This window comes from Cyprinodon tularosa, unplaced genomic scaffold (assembly GCF_016077235.1).
Source record: "Cyprinodon tularosa strain WSP-4 unplaced genomic scaffold, ASM1607723v1 ctg705, whole genome shotgun sequence".
NCBI classification, from domain to species: Eukaryota; Metazoa; Chordata; class Actinopteri; order Cyprinodontiformes; family Cyprinodontidae; genus Cyprinodon; species Cyprinodon tularosa.
The window spans coordinates 312,289-331,197 of NW_024039458.1; the positions used below are offsets into that span (position 1 = coordinate 312,289).

General features: G+C 39.2%; 1 protein-coding gene across 2 annotated transcripts in view; it reads right to left on the bottom strand.

Moving 5' to 3' along the window:
* Positions 1 to 1,434: 1,434 nt before the first annotated feature.
* The window catches only part of clcn5b (chloride channel, voltage-sensitive 5b), a 44,208-nt gene continuing 26,733 nt past the window's right edge, over positions 1,435 to 18,909 (bottom strand). For both annotated transcript variants that reach the window (XM_038268613.1, XM_038268614.1), the window contains 11 exons: positions 17,929 to 18,135; positions 14,953 to 15,033; positions 12,730 to 12,964; positions 12,473 to 12,648; positions 11,949 to 12,086; positions 11,500 to 11,686; positions 7,615 to 7,757; positions 7,369 to 7,518; positions 7,148 to 7,253; positions 6,557 to 6,773; positions 1,435 to 2,323 (listed from right to left, as the gene is read on the bottom strand). In XM_038268613.1, coding sequence (XP_038124541.1) covers positions 2,233 to 2,323; positions 6,557 to 6,773; positions 7,148 to 7,253; positions 7,369 to 7,518; positions 7,615 to 7,757; positions 11,500 to 11,686; positions 11,949 to 12,086; positions 12,473 to 12,648; positions 12,730 to 12,964; positions 14,953 to 15,033; positions 17,929 to 18,135 — 1,731 coding nt within the window. In that variant the 3' untranslated portion in view covers positions 1,435 to 2,232. The remainder of the gene's footprint in view (positions 2,324 to 6,556; positions 6,774 to 7,147; positions 7,254 to 7,368; positions 7,519 to 7,614; positions 7,758 to 11,499; positions 11,687 to 11,948; positions 12,087 to 12,472; positions 12,649 to 12,729; positions 12,965 to 14,952; positions 15,034 to 17,928; positions 18,136 to 18,909) is intronic.

Here is an 18,909-nt window from a genome sequence, read left to right on the forward strand (position 1 = left end):
CCTACCTTCTAGAAGTATAAAGGGTTAAAATATAAAAACTATATTACTCTGCTCATGAAAGCCATGTAAGGAGACAGGATGAGGATATAACCTCTGAAACACTTTGAAATGGTCGCTATGCCTCGTCTCACTGCTATTGTTTAACTGGGGAAAATTCCCATCAACTCCAGCTTTTCAACATCAAGTCACATTAAAACCTCACAAAATGTGGCATGATTTTGGATTTTGCCACCGAGTCTTTTACGGTTAATCTCCTTCAGTTATACACACCTATTTTTTGTTGCTTCTTTTTAATAAACAGAGAATCTGGTTTTATTGTGTCATTTTGATCATGTAAATGGGGGTAAAAGCAATATCTATTTCAGATATTGAGCTAAAACAAACAAAAAAAAAAAAATAAATAACTGTAAAAAAAGAAAATCAGCGGCACATTTCAGGAATCGGTTACACTGATGTCAAAATAATCACTATCTGCATCTGATCCGAACTATTTTCTTTCATGGTTTTATGCCAGAAAAATCACATTAAAGGTATAGAGGATTATCTTTTATTTCAGCTTAGATCATCTAAATAAGTGGTCCTCCTAACTGTCAATCATTCTGGTGAGATTTTTACGTAAGGCCGTCCTACATGCTCGTCCTGTCAGCTATCTTTTTTATGCGCACTTTCAGGTGTATATCTGTGGTGAGCCACGGTTTCAGTCATTGAAGCTCACCTTTCTCTGTTCTCATACGGCCGAGGGTCTGATGAGAAAAGGTGTCAGCGAAGTGTATGAGAAGAAAAGAAAGGCCTCAGAAGAGGCAGATATATCCCAGAATGCTTCACGCGGAGGGCTCTCCCCGCAAAGCATTATGGGATTTACTATCACAGTGGTCTGCTGTCGCCATGGGCTGTCGCTACCTGACAGTGGCGACTAATAAAGATGGTGCAGGCACCGCGCAGTGGACACACGGGGAAGTGATCATCTGTACAAACGGTCAGTTAACAGAGTTCACTATAAAGTGCACCATATAGTGCCCGCTCTATATAGTGATTGAGATATTTAGAGGTTAGGGTGGATGTTCGAGCACAGTAAGCTTGTATGAGCTATGAGAACAGCAACAGCAAGAGCGTGCACGAGGAGAAATGGGCTCGTGCACGCTCTCACACATGCATTTTTTTTTTCTAAGTGGAGAAGGCGGGTTATAAATGTGAGAAAATCCTACACAATACCTCTAAAGTCGAATAAAATACATAAAGGAGGGTCTGTATGGATATTTATATTGCTATTATCCCCAATAATCAATATTTACCCTGGTTATAAATGTTTCCTCATGTAGCACAGCTTTAGTTTTAGATGTGATTTCTATGAAGAAGGAGATTCAAATGGCTGGGAGATTTAAAAAAGTGGTGATTTAAAGGAAAAAACATGAAGTAAAAGACACGAACAACCCATTTCGATTAGTGTAATAATTTAGTTGGATTAACAGTTTGACATTAAATTAAATCAATGTTTCATGGTTCTGTAAGCCCTTCCACTGCCGCCCAGAGATACTCCGCTGCTCCCATAAGGCATGTTAGGTTTGGGATCTTTGGATCGGAGCGGATCTGGTGGGTCAAAACCACATAGTTCCCAGACAGTCATCAATGTCTTTGTTGGAGTGTAGGTATGCGATCCTCTGTTTCACCCTGCATCAAACCCCCGCAGGGAAGCTGGGGGAGGAAGAGGAAGGGGTCGGTGCACCCAGTGTTCCCGGAGAACGGCGTTCTGTCTGGACTTGCAGAGTCAACCGGAGGGCATTCAGAAAACCTCCCAAAAATCTTTACTTCCTTTCATTGCACCTTTTTCTCGTCTCTGTGTCGGTCACAAAGGATCTTCCCCTCATTTCAGTTGCAGGTGAAACAGAGAAGTAGGAGAGTAAAATGGTGGAGTGAGATTTAAATCGGAGATTCCAAACTTTCCCTTGGAAAAGGAGAAACAAACGAGGAAGGAGCATGTGTCTCACACACCCACGACCCTCTGGATGAGTCACAGTTACAGAGAGTGTTTGCTTTTTTTGGCCCGCTCTCTTCTCGAGGCCCAAGAAGGCCTCAAAAGTCACAGGAATATTAACTCCACTGACCACAACTGGTTTGTGCAAATGAACGCTTGTAGGACAGGTGGAGAGGTAAAGGTGCATTCTGAGAGTCCATGCTGGTGTTTACCTCCTCTGTCCCGCTCTGAGGAAGCTAAGATGAGGTGGTGGGGGGGATTTAGTTGAAGAGGATGGAGTCGGGGTCTCTGTTGGCTATCTGCGCCATGTGCTTCAGGATGTCCTTTTTAGTGATGATTCCCAGAAGCCTCCTGAGAACAAGAAAAAGACGGTGATTTTTAAATGGCTCCTTTACAGAAAGGCTGAAACCTGAACATGTTTTACAGAACATGGGTTCATTGTACAGGGTTTATCCAGGAATGAGTAACTCTAATTTAATGCTTTTTAATGCTCTTTTAATGCCCTTAGAAATGATTTTAATGCCGTTAACAAGTACTCTCATATATATATATTAGGGCTGGGTAAAAAAATTGATTTAATCGATTTGAATCGATTTCCCTTTCAATAGCCCGATATCGATTCATAAAAACCATAAATCGATCCATTATAATACGTCTTTTCATACATTCATGACTTCTCGCGTCCCGCAAGATCTCCTCACTGCGCGAGAGGAGCGCACCAAAACAATATGGCGGAAGCTCTGAAATCACCGGCAAGAAGTTTGAAGGCAGATGTCTGGAAATATTTTGGATTTAAAAAAACAAAATGACAGCAGTGAACTGGATAAGAGCAAAACGGTTTGCAAGATTTGCTACGCAGAAGTCAGGTAATGTGGAAACACAACTGATCTTCGAAACCATTTAACGAGACACCACTCAGCACAAACACAATCTGATTCAGCCCCGAGGCAGATGCAGCGCGAGAAGGCATTTGATATCAAGTTACCAGCAAACTCCCCGCGTGCCCAGAAAATAACTAAGGCTATTGTTACATACATCTGCAAAGACTTACAACCATACTGCGCGGTTGAAAATGAAGATTTCCGTCGCCTTATGAAGACACTGGAGCCACGCTACGTTATACCCTCACGCAAACAGTTTAGTGAGGTAATAATCCCAAACATGTACGCACTATTCAGTGTGTTTGTTGTCATAATTTAAATGTTTTTAAAGCTTAAAGTTGTAGGGAAATGACCGTGTCAACCTTTGCATTTCCGAATTCTCCCGAGTGGTGCCCGACTTTACACGAGTGAATAAAGTGAATCTGATTGGTGGTTTATCAAGAGGGCGGGATTGTTGTGGCGGAAGGTTCACAAACAGTTTGATTGTCGCCGGTTTGTCAGAAGCATCTTGCTAACCAGTTAGCAACTTAGTGCTAGTAGGTTCCCAATGGGAAATTCCATTGGGACCAAGTAGCACTAAATTGGTGATTTAGAAACGACACTGTCAAGGAACGCTATGGACAGCGGAAACATGCAAGAGGAGAGTTTTCTGTCGGAGGTCGTGGATGAGTCTCCTCCATGATAAATTTTTTATTTAGAGGAGGAAAGCGGGGAGGAAGTTGTTGTGTTTAATTTAGGTGTGAAGGCTGAGGTATAACTAACTGGCCTGCATAAGATAACGGAAACCCCCCCCCCCCACAGATTTTAAGACAGGATTTGTTTTTAAAATAGATATTTTCTTAATTTTTGGACAATTTTAACAATATTATGTTAAAGAGTACATTTATATACATTTTTAAGCCAGAATCAATCATAATGATCCAGGTTTTATCCCATACCATGAAATAATCCTGATCAAATAACTGAAGTTTAAGGTTAATAATTGAATCAGTGTGAAAAAAAAATTTTGACTTGAAAATGTTTGGCTGCAAAGAAAATATCAGGTCTGAAGTTCATATATTAAACATAAATCAAGCTTTCATCTTCTTAGATTAAACTACAGTTAATTCAAGAACCTTCTTTCTTCTTGCTTGAGCCTCTTTATAACATTTTTAAGCTTCTCTAACTTTCCTCCTCCCAAGTCAGAAAAACTGAATTCCTGCACGCCAACACATGGATCTGCTCTATAGACCTCCTTCTTGTGTTTCAGGGAGGAGAATCCTACAGGAGTTATCATGTCTGTCGACGGCCCGTCAGCGGACAGGAAGAACCGACGCTCTCAGCCACTGACTGAACCCTAAACTGTTCATTCATGAAGAATCATCCCCGGAGAGAAACGCACGAGGTTTAAAGTCAGGACTTACTGCAGGATTCACTTTTGATCTAACACACTTAAACTAAACCCTTTAAAGAGGCATGGATCTTAAAACTACAAAGGTTAGCATCTATTAAATTTCCTTCCTGAAGTTTGCTACTTCCTTAATCTCCTCCGCAAAACATGCAACCAAAACAAAAAAGATTACATCTCTGCATTTTCTTAGTGTGCTCACATTGAAAACTACTTATAAAAGAAGGAACACTTACTGTTTATCCCCTTAAACCAGGAAACAGAAAAAGAAACATCTGTTTCACACCAAAACTTGACATGAAAACAGTTTAAAGGCTTTGAAGCTAAAAATCTCCCTGCTGCAGCCCACGCTGTCGGCGTCCCTCCTAAAAACCAACACAATGTCCCCGGGACAGAAAGACACGAAGGGGAACCACAGGCCGCATCATCGCTTGCGCATGTTGGTCGTCGGGGAAACAGTGCGAATGTGCAAAGACTTCCAGTTCTAAATGCTGAAAGCCTCATTTGAATGTTTTAGATAAGGTCTGACCCTGTGGGTGAAGTGCTGACCTTAGGCAGCAGGCTGCCAAGTTTCTGCTCTCAGTCAAACATCTTCAATCCAGCTATTGATAAAAGCTGCTTCAAAACGTTTCAATGATGCAACAATGAAATGTCCTCGTTTATTAATGTTTTAATGCAGCAGCATTATAGCGAGCTGAAAAGTTAAGGAAAAAAAGATGCACCTTTCATTCTGATCATTTCTTCTCATAAATTTGAAACTTTAGGATTGAATTCATCTGAAGGTGTTTTTTTTTTTTTTTTTTGTAAGCGGTTCAGAAAATTTGAGCTTTGCATTTGGCTGCATATATTTTTATTTTTACCCCATTCTTGTTGTTTAACTGGATTTATTTATTGCCCTTCTTGTTTTCTCCCTGTCCTGTGTTGTTTTTATACACAGTTTCAACTACAGTTGGGTTAAAAGCACCTTAATAATAATAAAGTAGTAGCTAAAAAACAACTAAGAACTGAATCTTTGTTCTCTTGTGAGGCATTAAATAATAGAACCGGTTAATTTCTCTGGATGGCTCCATAAAATTATTTAAAATGACTTGGAGACCTCTAATAATTAATTACTTTGAATCTTCAACATATCTAAATGAGTTTGATGAACATGTACTTTTCCCCACAGAGCTCCAAAGATTGTAATTTTCATCCTTATGGATCCTGGAGATAAAAAAAAAAAAAACTAATTTATTCCAGTTTATAGAAACACTCCACAAAATCAAATACAAAATATTTCACAAAGCTGGGTTTTGTTATGTGTAATAAAGCCACAGATCATAAGACCTAACACATAAATATGATTTATGATTAGGTTAATAAGTAAAGGGCCACCCCATTACAATACATGTAATTTAATATGCTTTTAACCAATTCTTTTAAAGCATAAAGGGCTGGTTATACTACCGCTGCAGGGTGCTGCAGATATGACTTAGACAGATTTATTTGTCATTTTGTATAAACAAGTGTAAAACAAAAAGAAATTTAATTTAGAACAGCTCTCTGGACAATTTCATTTTTCTAAAAGTGCAGCCTTGAAAAATAGTAAAAGAATATATATATATAAAAACAGTAATATAACTTTTTTTTAATATGATATATTTTTTATATGATTTGACGCAGATATTTTGGTTTTACGCCCAATATTGAAGCGTCATCTGCGCTATGTTGTTCCACGCCACAAGGCAAGAGGGACAATCGGGAACTAGCTGTGGGTCTAGATACCGCCGAAGCGATGAGGAAGTGGAAAAATGCAAGGAGCAAGTTTGTGAGACAACGGAGGGACATGCGGGCGAAAAGGCAGGGATCCAGGTGGAAAAAGGGTCCCAGCGTTCTTGCGCACCTCGCTCTGCTGGCTGGTCCATCTTCACGAGTCATTTACCACTACGTTGCTCATAGAAATAAACCAATCCGGTAAGGTACCAAACAGGAGATACGCATAGTGTAGAGCAGATGTAGATTTGACCAATCAGATGCCTTCTGTCTGCAGCACTGTCTGTGGTCACCTACAATATTGTACAATATTTAACTTTGACACACAGCCTTTAACTGTGTTCTGTCATGGCGGATTTGTATTGATAGAATTTTAAAAATAATACAGCAGTTTCAATTCTGTTTGGTGTCTAAACCAGATCCAGGTCAAGACCTAAAGGTTTGTATTGATGCCCCCCTCCCCCTTAAAAAAGAAAAAACCCTAAATCACCTTTTTAACCCTTAAGAAAAAGTGAATCCATTTCAGTCAGTAAGAGGCAGCAAAGCCACACATGAATATCGTACCCATTATGTGTGACCAGACACTGGCGAAGCCCCAGTTTCCTGAAAATGTCCACGGTGATATCCATGGGCGTGTGGTCCGTGACCGTGAAGGGGCTCAGATCCATTATGTTTCTGAGGCGCAGCTGAGGGGGGGCTTCAGGCGGCTGGGCGGGGGTGTGCTCTGTGAAAACCACTTTGGAGGCGCTGACGATGCCGTCCTGTCGCTTCCTGGCGTTATCTGATAGGAGACGCAAACACAGAGGATTAGAGATTAAACACAGACATTCCTAACCTCAGATAATGGAGTTTTTTTAAACCTTGAAAGGAACTAATACTCCTTTTAGGGCAAAAGACCATTTTTAACCATTAACTTAAGTGTTTCAGACACTGAAGCCCCTCTCTAAAGTGGAAGATTTGCTCGTTAGCCTTTTAATCCAAGCTAACAACCAAGATTAAATGTTTCTAATGTTTGAAGCCCTTAAAGCAGAACATCAGCTAAACTCCAAATGTCACAGAGGTCTGAAATCTGGATAAAAACATGTCAATGTTTTTTTATGACGTCTCATTCATCAGCTATAGTATTCACTCTAAATGTACTGTTTCAATGCCGACCTATTGAAATGAGCAGGTCTCTTCTGAGCACAAATCCCACCAGCCTTTGGGACTCCGGCGAGACGACGACGGGGAAGCCGCTGAAGTGGGTGCTCTCTACCAAGGTCTAGGACAGAATAAAATATTTATTATCTGTAAATCAAGAATAAGTGTCTTGTAAAGGAATTAACAAGAAGCAACACTCTTTTGATGGTGTTATACACGTTTTCAGGCGTCCATACCTCCACTTCCCCCACAGTCATGCCGTCCTGCGTGAGCACAGCCAGGGCAGGGTCCCCCCTCCTCGGCCTCATCACGTCCACGGCCAGGCTGCTGTGCTGAAACTCCTCTTTGGCCTCCAGGAACGGGTAACCGTTCAACCTAATGTGGGCCTGCAGATAGAAATGAGGGTTTAGTTTGAGCTAAAGTTTAAAAATGAAAAGACAATATGGAGGCAGATCAAAGGTTTTCATTAATAGAAACCTCACCTCATATATTCCCTCCCTTCCAAAGGCGTCCGCCACCCATTTGCTGGTCATGGTCGCAGCCATGAGGGGGACGATGTATTCCAAGCCGCCGGTCAGCTCAAACATGATGACCACGAGTGACACCGTCATTCTGGTCACACCACCTGAAACCGAACATGAGGCGGGACGAGGTTAGGGCACGTCTAGCTGTCGGAGCTTCAGGAAAACAAAAACATATGAGGTCGTGTTTTGTTCAGTTTTTAGTAGTGATGGGCCTTCATCATCTTTAACGGCAGACTTTTATCGGGCGATAAAAAAATATCGCCGTTAATCTATTCTCACAGTTGGGTTGGGAGCTGGGGCTATACAAATGATGACTTTAAACTTGATATTTTAGCACGGGTGTATATCTAGGCAAGAACAACATCAGTCTTCCAACCTAGGTAGGGGTCTGTGAAATTACCACACTGAACATGAAGTGCTGACATGGATGCAGCTATAAAGACACCAGGATTACTTCTGGGAAAATTTTTTTTCAAGAAGATTCCCAATGGACCAGACCAAACACTGCAAAAATGATCTAGAAATAAGTAAGAATTTCTTAAATTAAGTGCATTTATCCTTACTTTAAGTAGGTAAATTAGATAGTTTGCCAACTGAATGAGTATTTTTACTCCTAAAATAAGACAATTAGATAATATGCACTTGAAATAAGACAATGCAATTGTGTTTTCTTATTTTAAATCTAAATTATCTTGTTCCATTGGCAAAATGTCTCTTTTACCTCCTCAATTCAAGAACAAATGCACTTATTTAAAGAAAAAATGACTTATCTAGATTTTGATTATTTCCAGCACCTTGTGCAATGTGGAATTGGTTTCATGCAGGAGTTCTTTCAGTACCCCCTAAAGGCATGTAGGCTAGGTTATGTAATCTAAATTTAATTTAACCACGAATGATTACCACAACATTGTGTTTGCTTCTTGATGATTGCCTTGGTGAATGTGGGTAAAGTGGGATGCTTTATGAAAATGTAGCTCCAAGGTATTTATTTAGCCTGTTTCGTTTCTAGAGCTATAGTTTCATATGATACATTTTTAAAACTTTGGGATCTTCACATCACAAGAGACATTCTAGATATTATCCTAAAACGCTGTTTAATCTAAATTAATTCCAAGATTACAGTGGTATTAATCTAGATTAAAAATTTTAACACAGTGGAATCCGTTTATAGTGGTCACGGATATAGTAATCAACCGCTTATATAAATCAAAATGCTTGGGACAGAATCATTTCTAGGCAAATGCTGTTTAAATAATTTATTTATAGTAATCAAGAAAATCTGCTTACAGTGTTCATTTTTGGCCATTTTATGAATGTAAACGTGCAAAAATAATTTTAAAATTACGTGTACAACTTGGAGGTACAAGAGCGCTTTGGTGCGGGTACCAGTGCGGCGCGCAGTGAGGAGGAGGAGGAGACTGTTGTTCCTTTCAGAGCTGAGATGAGGAATCTAGTTTGCATTTTAAAGACTGGCCTCCTGCATGTTGGTTTCAAAAACTTTGACCTTTTACATCCTTTTGAAAAAGAAGTGAACTTTAGGTAGGACAACACTCTGATCCAGGGAACCATGGATAAATATTAAGTGATTTCTTAATGCGGCGCAGCAGATCTGCAACAGAAACCAGAGGTAGGCTAGCTTTAATTTTCTGTAGCCTATGCAGTTATCTTCTATGTTGTTGTTTCAAACTTTATTTTCAGGCATGTTTAAAAAAATTCACCGGCGACACAGCAGAGCTTACACACAAAATTTACATAGGCCTACTGTAGGCTATCAGAGTTATGTCCGCACACTGCACAGTACTGTGCTGCAGTGTTGCCAACTCCTCTGTAAGGAAAGTAGCTATTGGCTGTGCTTTAAGTCGCTGAATGACGTCATTACCTAATTTGCATAATATATATATTTTTTCAACTTTTGTTTACTTTTTCTTTTCCCCTTGTGGTCCACTAAGGAGCTTAAAAATCATGGTAAAATATTAACATTTTTAACCATAAAATTTTTTACATTTTATTAACATTAATCTAAATGGAACAAAAAAGTCAACAAAGAACCAATGACAATGTGAGCAAATAATGGTCAATATTGTTTTTTTTTTTTCAAACTAATTAGATTTCCCTCCACACACGCAGGCTGTGCTTGAGTGGGTCCTCATCATGTTGGTCAAGGCTCTCTATGGCAGGTTCAGCAACTGAGGGAGCTGACTTCAGCATGATCAATGTGCGCCGTCAATCCCTGCACATGCGAGCGGTTCATGTGCGGTCTGGAAGCTGAGGGTAAACATGCTGTGGCTCTGACTGCAGCGCTCAGAGGGAGTGCTGCAGAAGCGGGAGAACGGGGTTCGGACGGGGAGGTGCACCACAGCAGACACCAGGAAAGTCGCTAGATTTGTCACTAGTCGCTTTTTTGAAAAAGAGGCGCTGCAGGGGTCTGAAAAGTTGCTAAATATAGTGACAAAGTCGCTGAGTTGGCAACACTGCCATGCTGTGATTAAATTTGTTTCAAACTTTACTTTCAGACTTGTTTTAAGATGCACCAGCGGCACAGCAAAGCCGACGCACAGCACATAATAATTAAGTAATTAAACTTGCATGGCACCGTAATGAAATTCAGTAAATGCGGAAGCTATCCATTTCATTTCATTTTTCTCATTGAAAAACCATACAAATGGCATTTAGATGATATTCTGCATAAAATAAGTGAAATAACGGTAAATTTTAGTAATCAACTGCTGATAGTGTTCAAATTGGCTCTGCACCAACGTGATCACTATAAGCGGGTTCCACGGTATACGCCCACCATTAGTTTTTAGCTTTATAACTTGAACAACTAAAATACAACTGTACTTTGTATTGTGCAAGAAAAGACAACGAGCAGCAGCAGAGCTGATTGAATACTGTAGAGATTTCTGCTTTGTTTCCTTTTTTACTCAGATACCAAGACTCTTGAAGTTGTACAAAAAAAAAAAGTAATTTTTACTTAAATGGTTCATGCATCTATCCTTTAAGCATGAGGAAAAAATATTTCTACAAATGAAGTGTATATAAAAACAGAGAAAAAGGGGAATCATCAAATAAGTCTCTGGTACTGAACAAATGAAACATTCGCAATTTAGGGTCATATTCCCAATAGATAATCAGAGCTGTACAGAACATTAACTCTACTAACTTTAATCCACACAAATGATGAACATAGAAGCTCCGGCTTCTCTCTATATTTAGGAATTAGCTATTCAGCTGAATGATTTGCAGTCCTTTGGATCCCCCTTTGTTGTACCTTTCAATCATTTTAAATCCCTGTTCTGAGATGGAAAGCCGTGGGATGCATAATAAATCTAAGAGAGGAAGAATGACGTCTACTAAAAGGCCTCTGAGGGATTACTAAAGACACAGTCTTAAAAAAGGAGGGAAATTCAAATTGATTAAATTCTTTTTAAGTCAGAAGTGCACTTTTATCACTGAATGTGAGCAGTTATTGAATGTCCCCATGTTTGTTTTTACCCATACCCATCCCTTAGCTACTATTGTTCTTATCGTTTTCATTTCCAAGAAGGACTGAACACCTAATCTTAACCCGTTTGTCATGTTCAACCTCCACATTCCCAGAATGCCGCCACGCAGAGCCTCCACAGGACATCCTTATCCAACATCCAAACAGCTGCCTGCTTCTACTCAGCTCCAAGCTCCTTCTGGACGCTCAGAGGAAACCGTCCAGCATCACGTTTCTGTCTTTGGTTTGTTTTCCTAACAAGCCCATGTTTCCTGTTTGTTAGTTTGTTTTTAATGACGACATTAGATAAAAATAACTGTGACAATAACAGCAAAGATCCACTGAGATCCAGACCTCACCTAAACAAGCGGCGGCTCCAACCATTGCGTACAGCCCTGGTGTGATGCAGTCTGCTCCTGGGGAGCACCATCCTCTGAAGATGAGCCAGTCGTGGTTGTAGTACGCCAGCTGCTCCATGCCCACGCCCAGCAGCCTGCCGGCTATGGCTCCCACAGCCATACTGGGGATGAAGAGGCCGGAGGGAACCTGGGTGGACATGAGAAATGAATCTCCAGATTTTATTCCTGATGAAAAATGGCCTTCTTCGATGAAAGCGGGACACGTGTTCCAATGTGGCTGCTGGTTTTATCAAAGCCAGTTGCTGCGGTCTTTTCACATGTTTAGTTCTCCCACAGAATCCGTGGGGGGAAAACATTGGAAACCACAGATGATGAGTTCAGAGAGGAGGAATGACAATTTAACAGGCAGCTAAATACACTTATCTTCAAGCCGTGTGTCCTGAACTGACCTTCATGCCGAAGGTGATCACAGTGATCAGGATCTTAAAGATCAGGGCCAGGGCCAGCTGCCACAGGGCCGTGTAGAGGCCTTCTCCTGCAGGACGGTCAGCCAGGCTGTCCAAGCCTGTGTCAGACGTGTTCGCTGGCTGCGAGAGTGAAAAAAATCCAAGCACAACATTTACAAAAGTCTAGAGTATTCGTATACAAACATCCCTCCTAAACAGTTGCACAAAAAATTTAATTGAATTACATTTTTCCTAAAATAAGTGCATTTTATCTTGAATTAGTTGGGTGAGTTAGGAAAAATGGCAAAAGAAAATATATGATTTACATTTAGAATAAATTTTGGATAAGAGTCTCTAATTTCAGGTGCATAATATCTAATCTTCTTATTTTAAGGGTTAGAATACACATTCCACAGGTAGATCATCTTATTTACATACTCAAATTGAGGGTAAATACACTTAATTAAATAAATTTGTATTCATTTTAGATTGTTTCTGCAGTCTGAAGCAGGGAGTCATGTGCTGACCTGCTTGTAGCCACACAGCTGAGAGGAGTCCAGCAGGGAGCAGTCATTGAAAAGCTCAGAGATCAGCTCTGCTCCACTCATCCTGGTGTAACTGTTTGGGAAGGCCATCAGGGCGGTCGCCGCGGTGACCACGAGCACCTCTATGACGGGGTAGTGGCCGAGCCGGGTGGTTTTCCCTGCCGGACGCACACAGACAGACAAATTAGTCAGCACGCACAGAGAAAGGATTAACGTTCTGTTTGGCTGACACCACTTACGTAATCTGCACCATGCGATGTTGGCCTTGATGAACAGCGCCCCCCAGAGGCCTCCGAATATCCCCAGCAGGATGAAAGGGGCCAGCTCCACCAGGTGCCAGGGGGCGTGAAACTCCACGTAAAACAGCACGAGGCGGCTGTTTCCGAAGGGGTTGATTGAGCGCAGGGTGAAGGCCGCCACCAGGGCGGCGAAGAACGAGCGCCAGAGGGTCTTCAGGGGGAAGTAATAACTCACCTAACGGGGGTCAGAGAGACAGAGATTCATGCTGAGGATCAGAGGGTCAGAATGAAGCAGAAAGTACAGAGAAGGAAGCTTTTATTCAGAGAAAGAATAATTTTACAATACAGTGGCCTGCTAAAGTATTCACACCCCTTAAGTCTTTTCATTTTGACAATCACATCTGTCTATGTAGATGATATAACAGTCTTATCACAGATAGAAGCAGGAAAAAACTAACACTGTTTTTAATATGTAATAGAAAATTGCATTTGCATTATTATATATTGTAGTTTATTAATACAGTGGTGGTAGTGAAATGTATTAATATAAAGTTAGGCTCCTATTGTAGTATGGGAAATATTAATGGACTAAAATAACATGTTGTATTTTTAAGTTCATTCCATTGTATGTTTTTATTTTAATTCCATATTTCTATTATTATTCTAGACTTTTATGAAGCTTAAGTTATTCATATGATCCATTGGTATGGACCCCAGGAGGAATAGTTACAGTGTTAAACTGTAACTAATGGGGATAATCAATAAACATAAAAATCAATAAAAATAGGGACTTTATGTGATAGAACAACTCAAAGCAGTGCAGAATGTGGCTCCTTTTCACTCTCTAATTCTCTGTTATCAATCTAGAGACTGAACTCTTCCTCTTATCTTTTATTAATTAATTAATTTATTTATTTTAGTAACTGAAGTTGAGGCAGATCAGAGAGGAAATATCTCAGAACACCAATTTTTAACTCTTTACACAGATTATTGACTGAACTTTGACTAGGCCATTGCACCACAGGAGAAACCAATCGAATGTGACTCTGGATATTTAAGGTTGGGGGGAAAATATGCGCTTATATGATTATCTTCTAGGATTCCCTTCCCAAGGCTGACCGCCTGCCCAGTCCCTGCTGAAGAAAAAAATCTCCATAGCATGATGCTGCTACCACCAGGCTGATCAGAGGCGTAGAGGTTTTTAACTTTCAGCTACACTGATTACAATTTCTATCAATCCAGATATTTAACAGGAACAGGGTTTATACAGGAATGAGTAACTGTTATTTAATGCTTTCTAATGCTCTTTCAATGCTCTCATAACTAATTTTAATGCCATTTAATGCTAAAGAGAGTTGGATGAAGGGGTGGAGCTTTGCCTAAAGAGAGGTGGATGAAGGGGCGGGGCTTTGCCCATTCTCTAGCTTTTCCTCGGTCTGGAGGTTCTTTTCCTAACATACGGCTTTACGATTAACCGGAAGCGGTGCAACGCGAATATATTGCGATATAATATATCAGATGAAATTGCTTTTATAATCTTTTTTTTTAAAGCATTTTAAATATTTAATGCCAATTAAGGCATAATTACTTAATTAAAAAAATAATAATTTAATGACTTTTAATGATTTTTAATGACCCTGAGAAAAGAGTCAGAGGAAGGAGGCACATTTGACTGCATGTCACTTGTTTAAGGTAAAGTAAAAGTTTTTCATCTTCTTATCTTTAACTATGCACTAAATGCGAAAAATGCAAACAAATTAATAGGGTAGGAATATTTCTGTAACCCACTGCAATGAATATTTTTCATAAAATTAATCAACCCAAATGAATAAAGTATGAATAAGACGCTCCTCTCTATATCAGAATGATTTTCTCTCACTGAAATGTTAATACCAAGACGTGCCAAAAATACACCCCGACTTTCCAAACTATTGCAGCAATAATTTATTCCCACTTTATTTTATCCTAATTGGCTGCCAGCGTGCACTCATTCCAGTACAGAGTCACACGGTTGGGAAAGAATAAGAACAAGACGAGTAAACAATAAGAAACTAATTTCCATCTGCTGTGTCATCTGGTGGTGATAAGTCCACTGGCACTTTAATTGGTGCTCTGATGCAGGAAGGGAAAATAAAAAGAAGATTCTTTCCCGAGCCGTGCTGCATATGAGACAGGACAGAAGAGCAGGAGGGAACGCTTCATATCTAAACCTCCTCCACCCACCTCCTCCAGACTGAACAGGACTCCTCCGATGGGAGCGCCAAACGCCACGGACACTCCGACTGCTGCCGCTGCTGATAAAACCTACGGGGAGCAGAAAACACAACAACTGAGACTGAATCCACTGAAAACAGACGACAAGGAGAAGACAGCTGGTGACTGTTGGATGCTGGAGCAGCAGCGGGTTAATGACAGACAGATCTCATAGAAAATCAAACATAAACTGGACATGGCTGCTATTAAACCTGAAATGATCCAAAAGCAAGAGAAAATAGATCCTGGGTATGGTGCATTGTCCTTTTTTTTAGAAGCACAAAAAAACTAAACAATGGGCTAATACTCATCTTTAAGAACAGATGCTACAATTTGTTGGCTGGATTTTATCTGCACAAATCCCTTGGTCCCGTGAGCCAAATATTGGATGTATTTGTAGATCTCAAGAGGAGAAACGATCTGGACGATAAGCGATTTAAAAAAAAGCTTATACTGATTTTTTATTGAATAACTGAAATTTTCAGGTGTTAAAAGGTCCCAAAATATCTTTAAAAATATTTTATAAAGCCTGTGAAATAAAAACTTATTGCAGATCACCCAGGATTAAGGTATCGATGCCAAAAGGTCAGCAGGCCGATCAATCGTTGCCTAGTGTATTTTCTTTTCTTTTCTTTTTTATCTTTACATTTAAAAAAAAATAAAAGTAAATAAAAATAAAATTAAAAAAATAAAGATTTTAAATGCATGCAGTAATTCAGGATTCTGCATTTATTTCTGAAAATAAATTTCAAAAAAATAAAAACCTAAAATCCCAAACGAACAGTAGCTGAACACTAAAAAAGTAGAGGTGTAAATCACACCCATCATGGCGATTCGATTCAGTATCAATTTCCTGACCCAACGATACAATAATTTTCGATACTTAAGTATCCGCCATGTCTGTCTTGTCTACTGCTTATGCGTGTGTGTGTGTGCATGCGGAAAGAGGGTAGGGCTAAAGGAAGCGAGGTAGGAGGGCAAAATAGGTTTAGGGCCATCGCAGCACAGGAGTCAGAATTACATCCAGGAGCAAATGGATAAAAATAAACTGGAGGGGGGAAAAAAAGGAATTGATTCTCTTTCGGACGTATCGATGCATTAGAATGTCGTCTGTTGCATCGATGCATCGATACAAAACGATTATTATTCACACCCCTATTGAAAAGGTTTATAAAAGGTGAGCCTGCAGGTTTGCAAGCATTATTTAAGACTGAATTAGGGTTGAAACAATCAGATTAATCGTAAACTAATTTAATAATCAATTGATCAACTGGAGAATAGAGAATATAAAACATTCCTTTAGCAGACAGAGCGACCCATTTAGAGCAATTATATCCAAATTATAAAAAAAAAATCTATATATAGCATTTAAGATAAAAAAATATATCAAAAGTATATCAATATGCTCTATCCTGAAGTCCTCAAGTGGAAAAGTTTTAGTTTCACCTGGTTTAATTTAACATAAAAATTAGGAACCTTTGAATATCCAATTATTAATCGATTAATTGAAACAATAATCGACAGATTAATGTATTTGCAAAATAATAGTTAGTTGCAGCCCTAGACTAAATGTAGAGATCAACCAATGCAGATACTGTCAGGTTGATGAGCCTACCCATTATTTTAATCCATCCCTGAAATGGAAGCTGCTCTACACAAAAAGCTGCATGGAAACAAAATATAATAAATAGCAAATAAAAAGAGCTGCAATGGATGAGAACAGAATGCATTAGTGAATCTGTGCAGGAATCGATTGTGAACCGATTCCAATACAGGTGAAAAAAAACACAAAATATTGTGTATTGTATTACCGATGTATAGATCTACTGTTAATAGAACGGACAGACCCAATACCAGATATAGTTATGCAAGCTTAGAATAACATTCTAAACATAAACATGGAGGACTGCCTGTACTCGTCAGAGGAGCCAGTTTATGTCCAGCCTGGTAGGAAATCCTTCTGTTTCTATGAAAACTACTATTATTATTAGAAAGGTGAGAATTTTACTTTTTTATTTAACTATTATCAAAATTTAAAACTCAGTTAGCAGCTCCAAAAAGAACCAGAACACATTCCCAGCATTCAAACATACCACCATTAATCGTTATTATCAACCCTTTTCATTTAAAAACAAGTGCAGTTAAAGGACAATATTAGAGATTTGTTCTTACAAAATAAAAGCCAAGATAACTGTTATAACCCACTGATAGATTTAAAACCTGATCTAGACAAAGAAATTGCCTGATGAGAGCTAAATTAAAAAATTAAAAATAAACTAACAATAAACCTTGAAACTCTTGTTTCTCAGTAACTGAGAACAAAACTAATTTGAAATTATTTGAGCAAATAGGGAAACAACTAGACCGTCCTTTTCTTTACAAAGTGAGGAACTAAAGGTAAAAGCCTTCAGTTTTTATACACCTTTAATCTGGAATAAACTTTCAGAAAAAAAAAAATTATAATAATTTTAAATCAAAGCTGAAGACCATCCTGTTTAGAGCTGCCTTGGATTAGTAGCCGGCAAACTAACCAAGCTGCTCTAAACAAAATCTATCCAAGATGATGGTGTCTGTCTGATCAATGACTTTTAATGGTTTTCTGTGATGATTCTGATGTTTTGATGATTTGCTTTGTACTTGATTGGTGTTTTTAATGATTTTTCTGCAAATTTGAGCTGCTGTTTTTATTATTAAAGCACTTTGAATTGCCTTCCTGCTGAAATGTGCTGTAAAATACATTTTTATTACTTCGAACCGCTTCATTTACTCCTCTCTGTTAGAGATTAAAACCATGAGTTTCTTTGTTTTCTGAACCATAATTTACAACACCTTAAGAACTTTAAAACTGATATTTTGAATTTTTTTTTTTTGTTCTCACTCAATGAGTGTTTAAAAATAATGCTCAACTGACATAAAACCAAAAAGTGATAAAGATGGTGAGCCCACCTCTCGCCGTTTGGCCTCATTTTTACGGTATTTGGTGAAGAGGTGGCACAGTATGTTGGCACAGCAGCAGGCCACGTGCACCAGAGGACCCTCCTTCCCCAGACTGAGGCCAGAGGACACGGCTAAAACCAGAGTGATGGTCTTTATTATCAAGGTCCACTTTCCAAGGTAGCCACGGATGATGAACCCACTGAGGATTGTTTTAATCTGAAACAGACAAGCAGAGAGAGAGAGAGAGGGTGAGAAACTGAGAGGATCAGGGAAGGTTTTGTGAGGAATCGTTATGGATGTAAGTTTAAAAAATAAAAGTCTTTTTATGTTTTGACTGTACTTTACGGCAAAAAATATCTTAAATAATTTGGTAGGAAAATAAGATGATTTGCCAATGGAATGAATATTTTTACTCTTAAAATAAGGTAATTAGATAAAATGTACTTGAAATAAGACGATGCAAATGTTTTTTCTTATTTTAAAATGTACGTAGTCTTGTTCCATTGGCAAGATTTCTCACTTACATCCAAAAAATGCACTTCTTTTAAGAAAAAATGACTAGATTTCGATTTTTTCTAATGTTCCTTTCAAAATAAGACATTAATCTCCTAAATGCGGGCTTCCTGAACAGATTCTGAACTGTGAAGGATTTCTGTCACAGGATAAAACGATCTGAGGACATGAAACTAGCCGCAGTCAGAGGGATAAGGTTTGTGTATGAGACTGACATCTTTGTCCTAAGACGGATCAATCAGGTGAGTCTGTATGGAACAAATTGTTCCTTAAAAATGAGGAACAACAACGAGAGAACAAGAGCACCAAGAGGGATGGCAAAGGGTAGAATAAACAGAAAAGCTCTGGTTTTATTTAAGAACCTCAACAGGGCCTTCAACTCGCACACAGTAAAGCTGTGATCTATGAAAAACAAACTTGGCGTCTCCTTACACCTACTCTGCCCCATCTATACGGGGAGAAATGGCGACACAAATG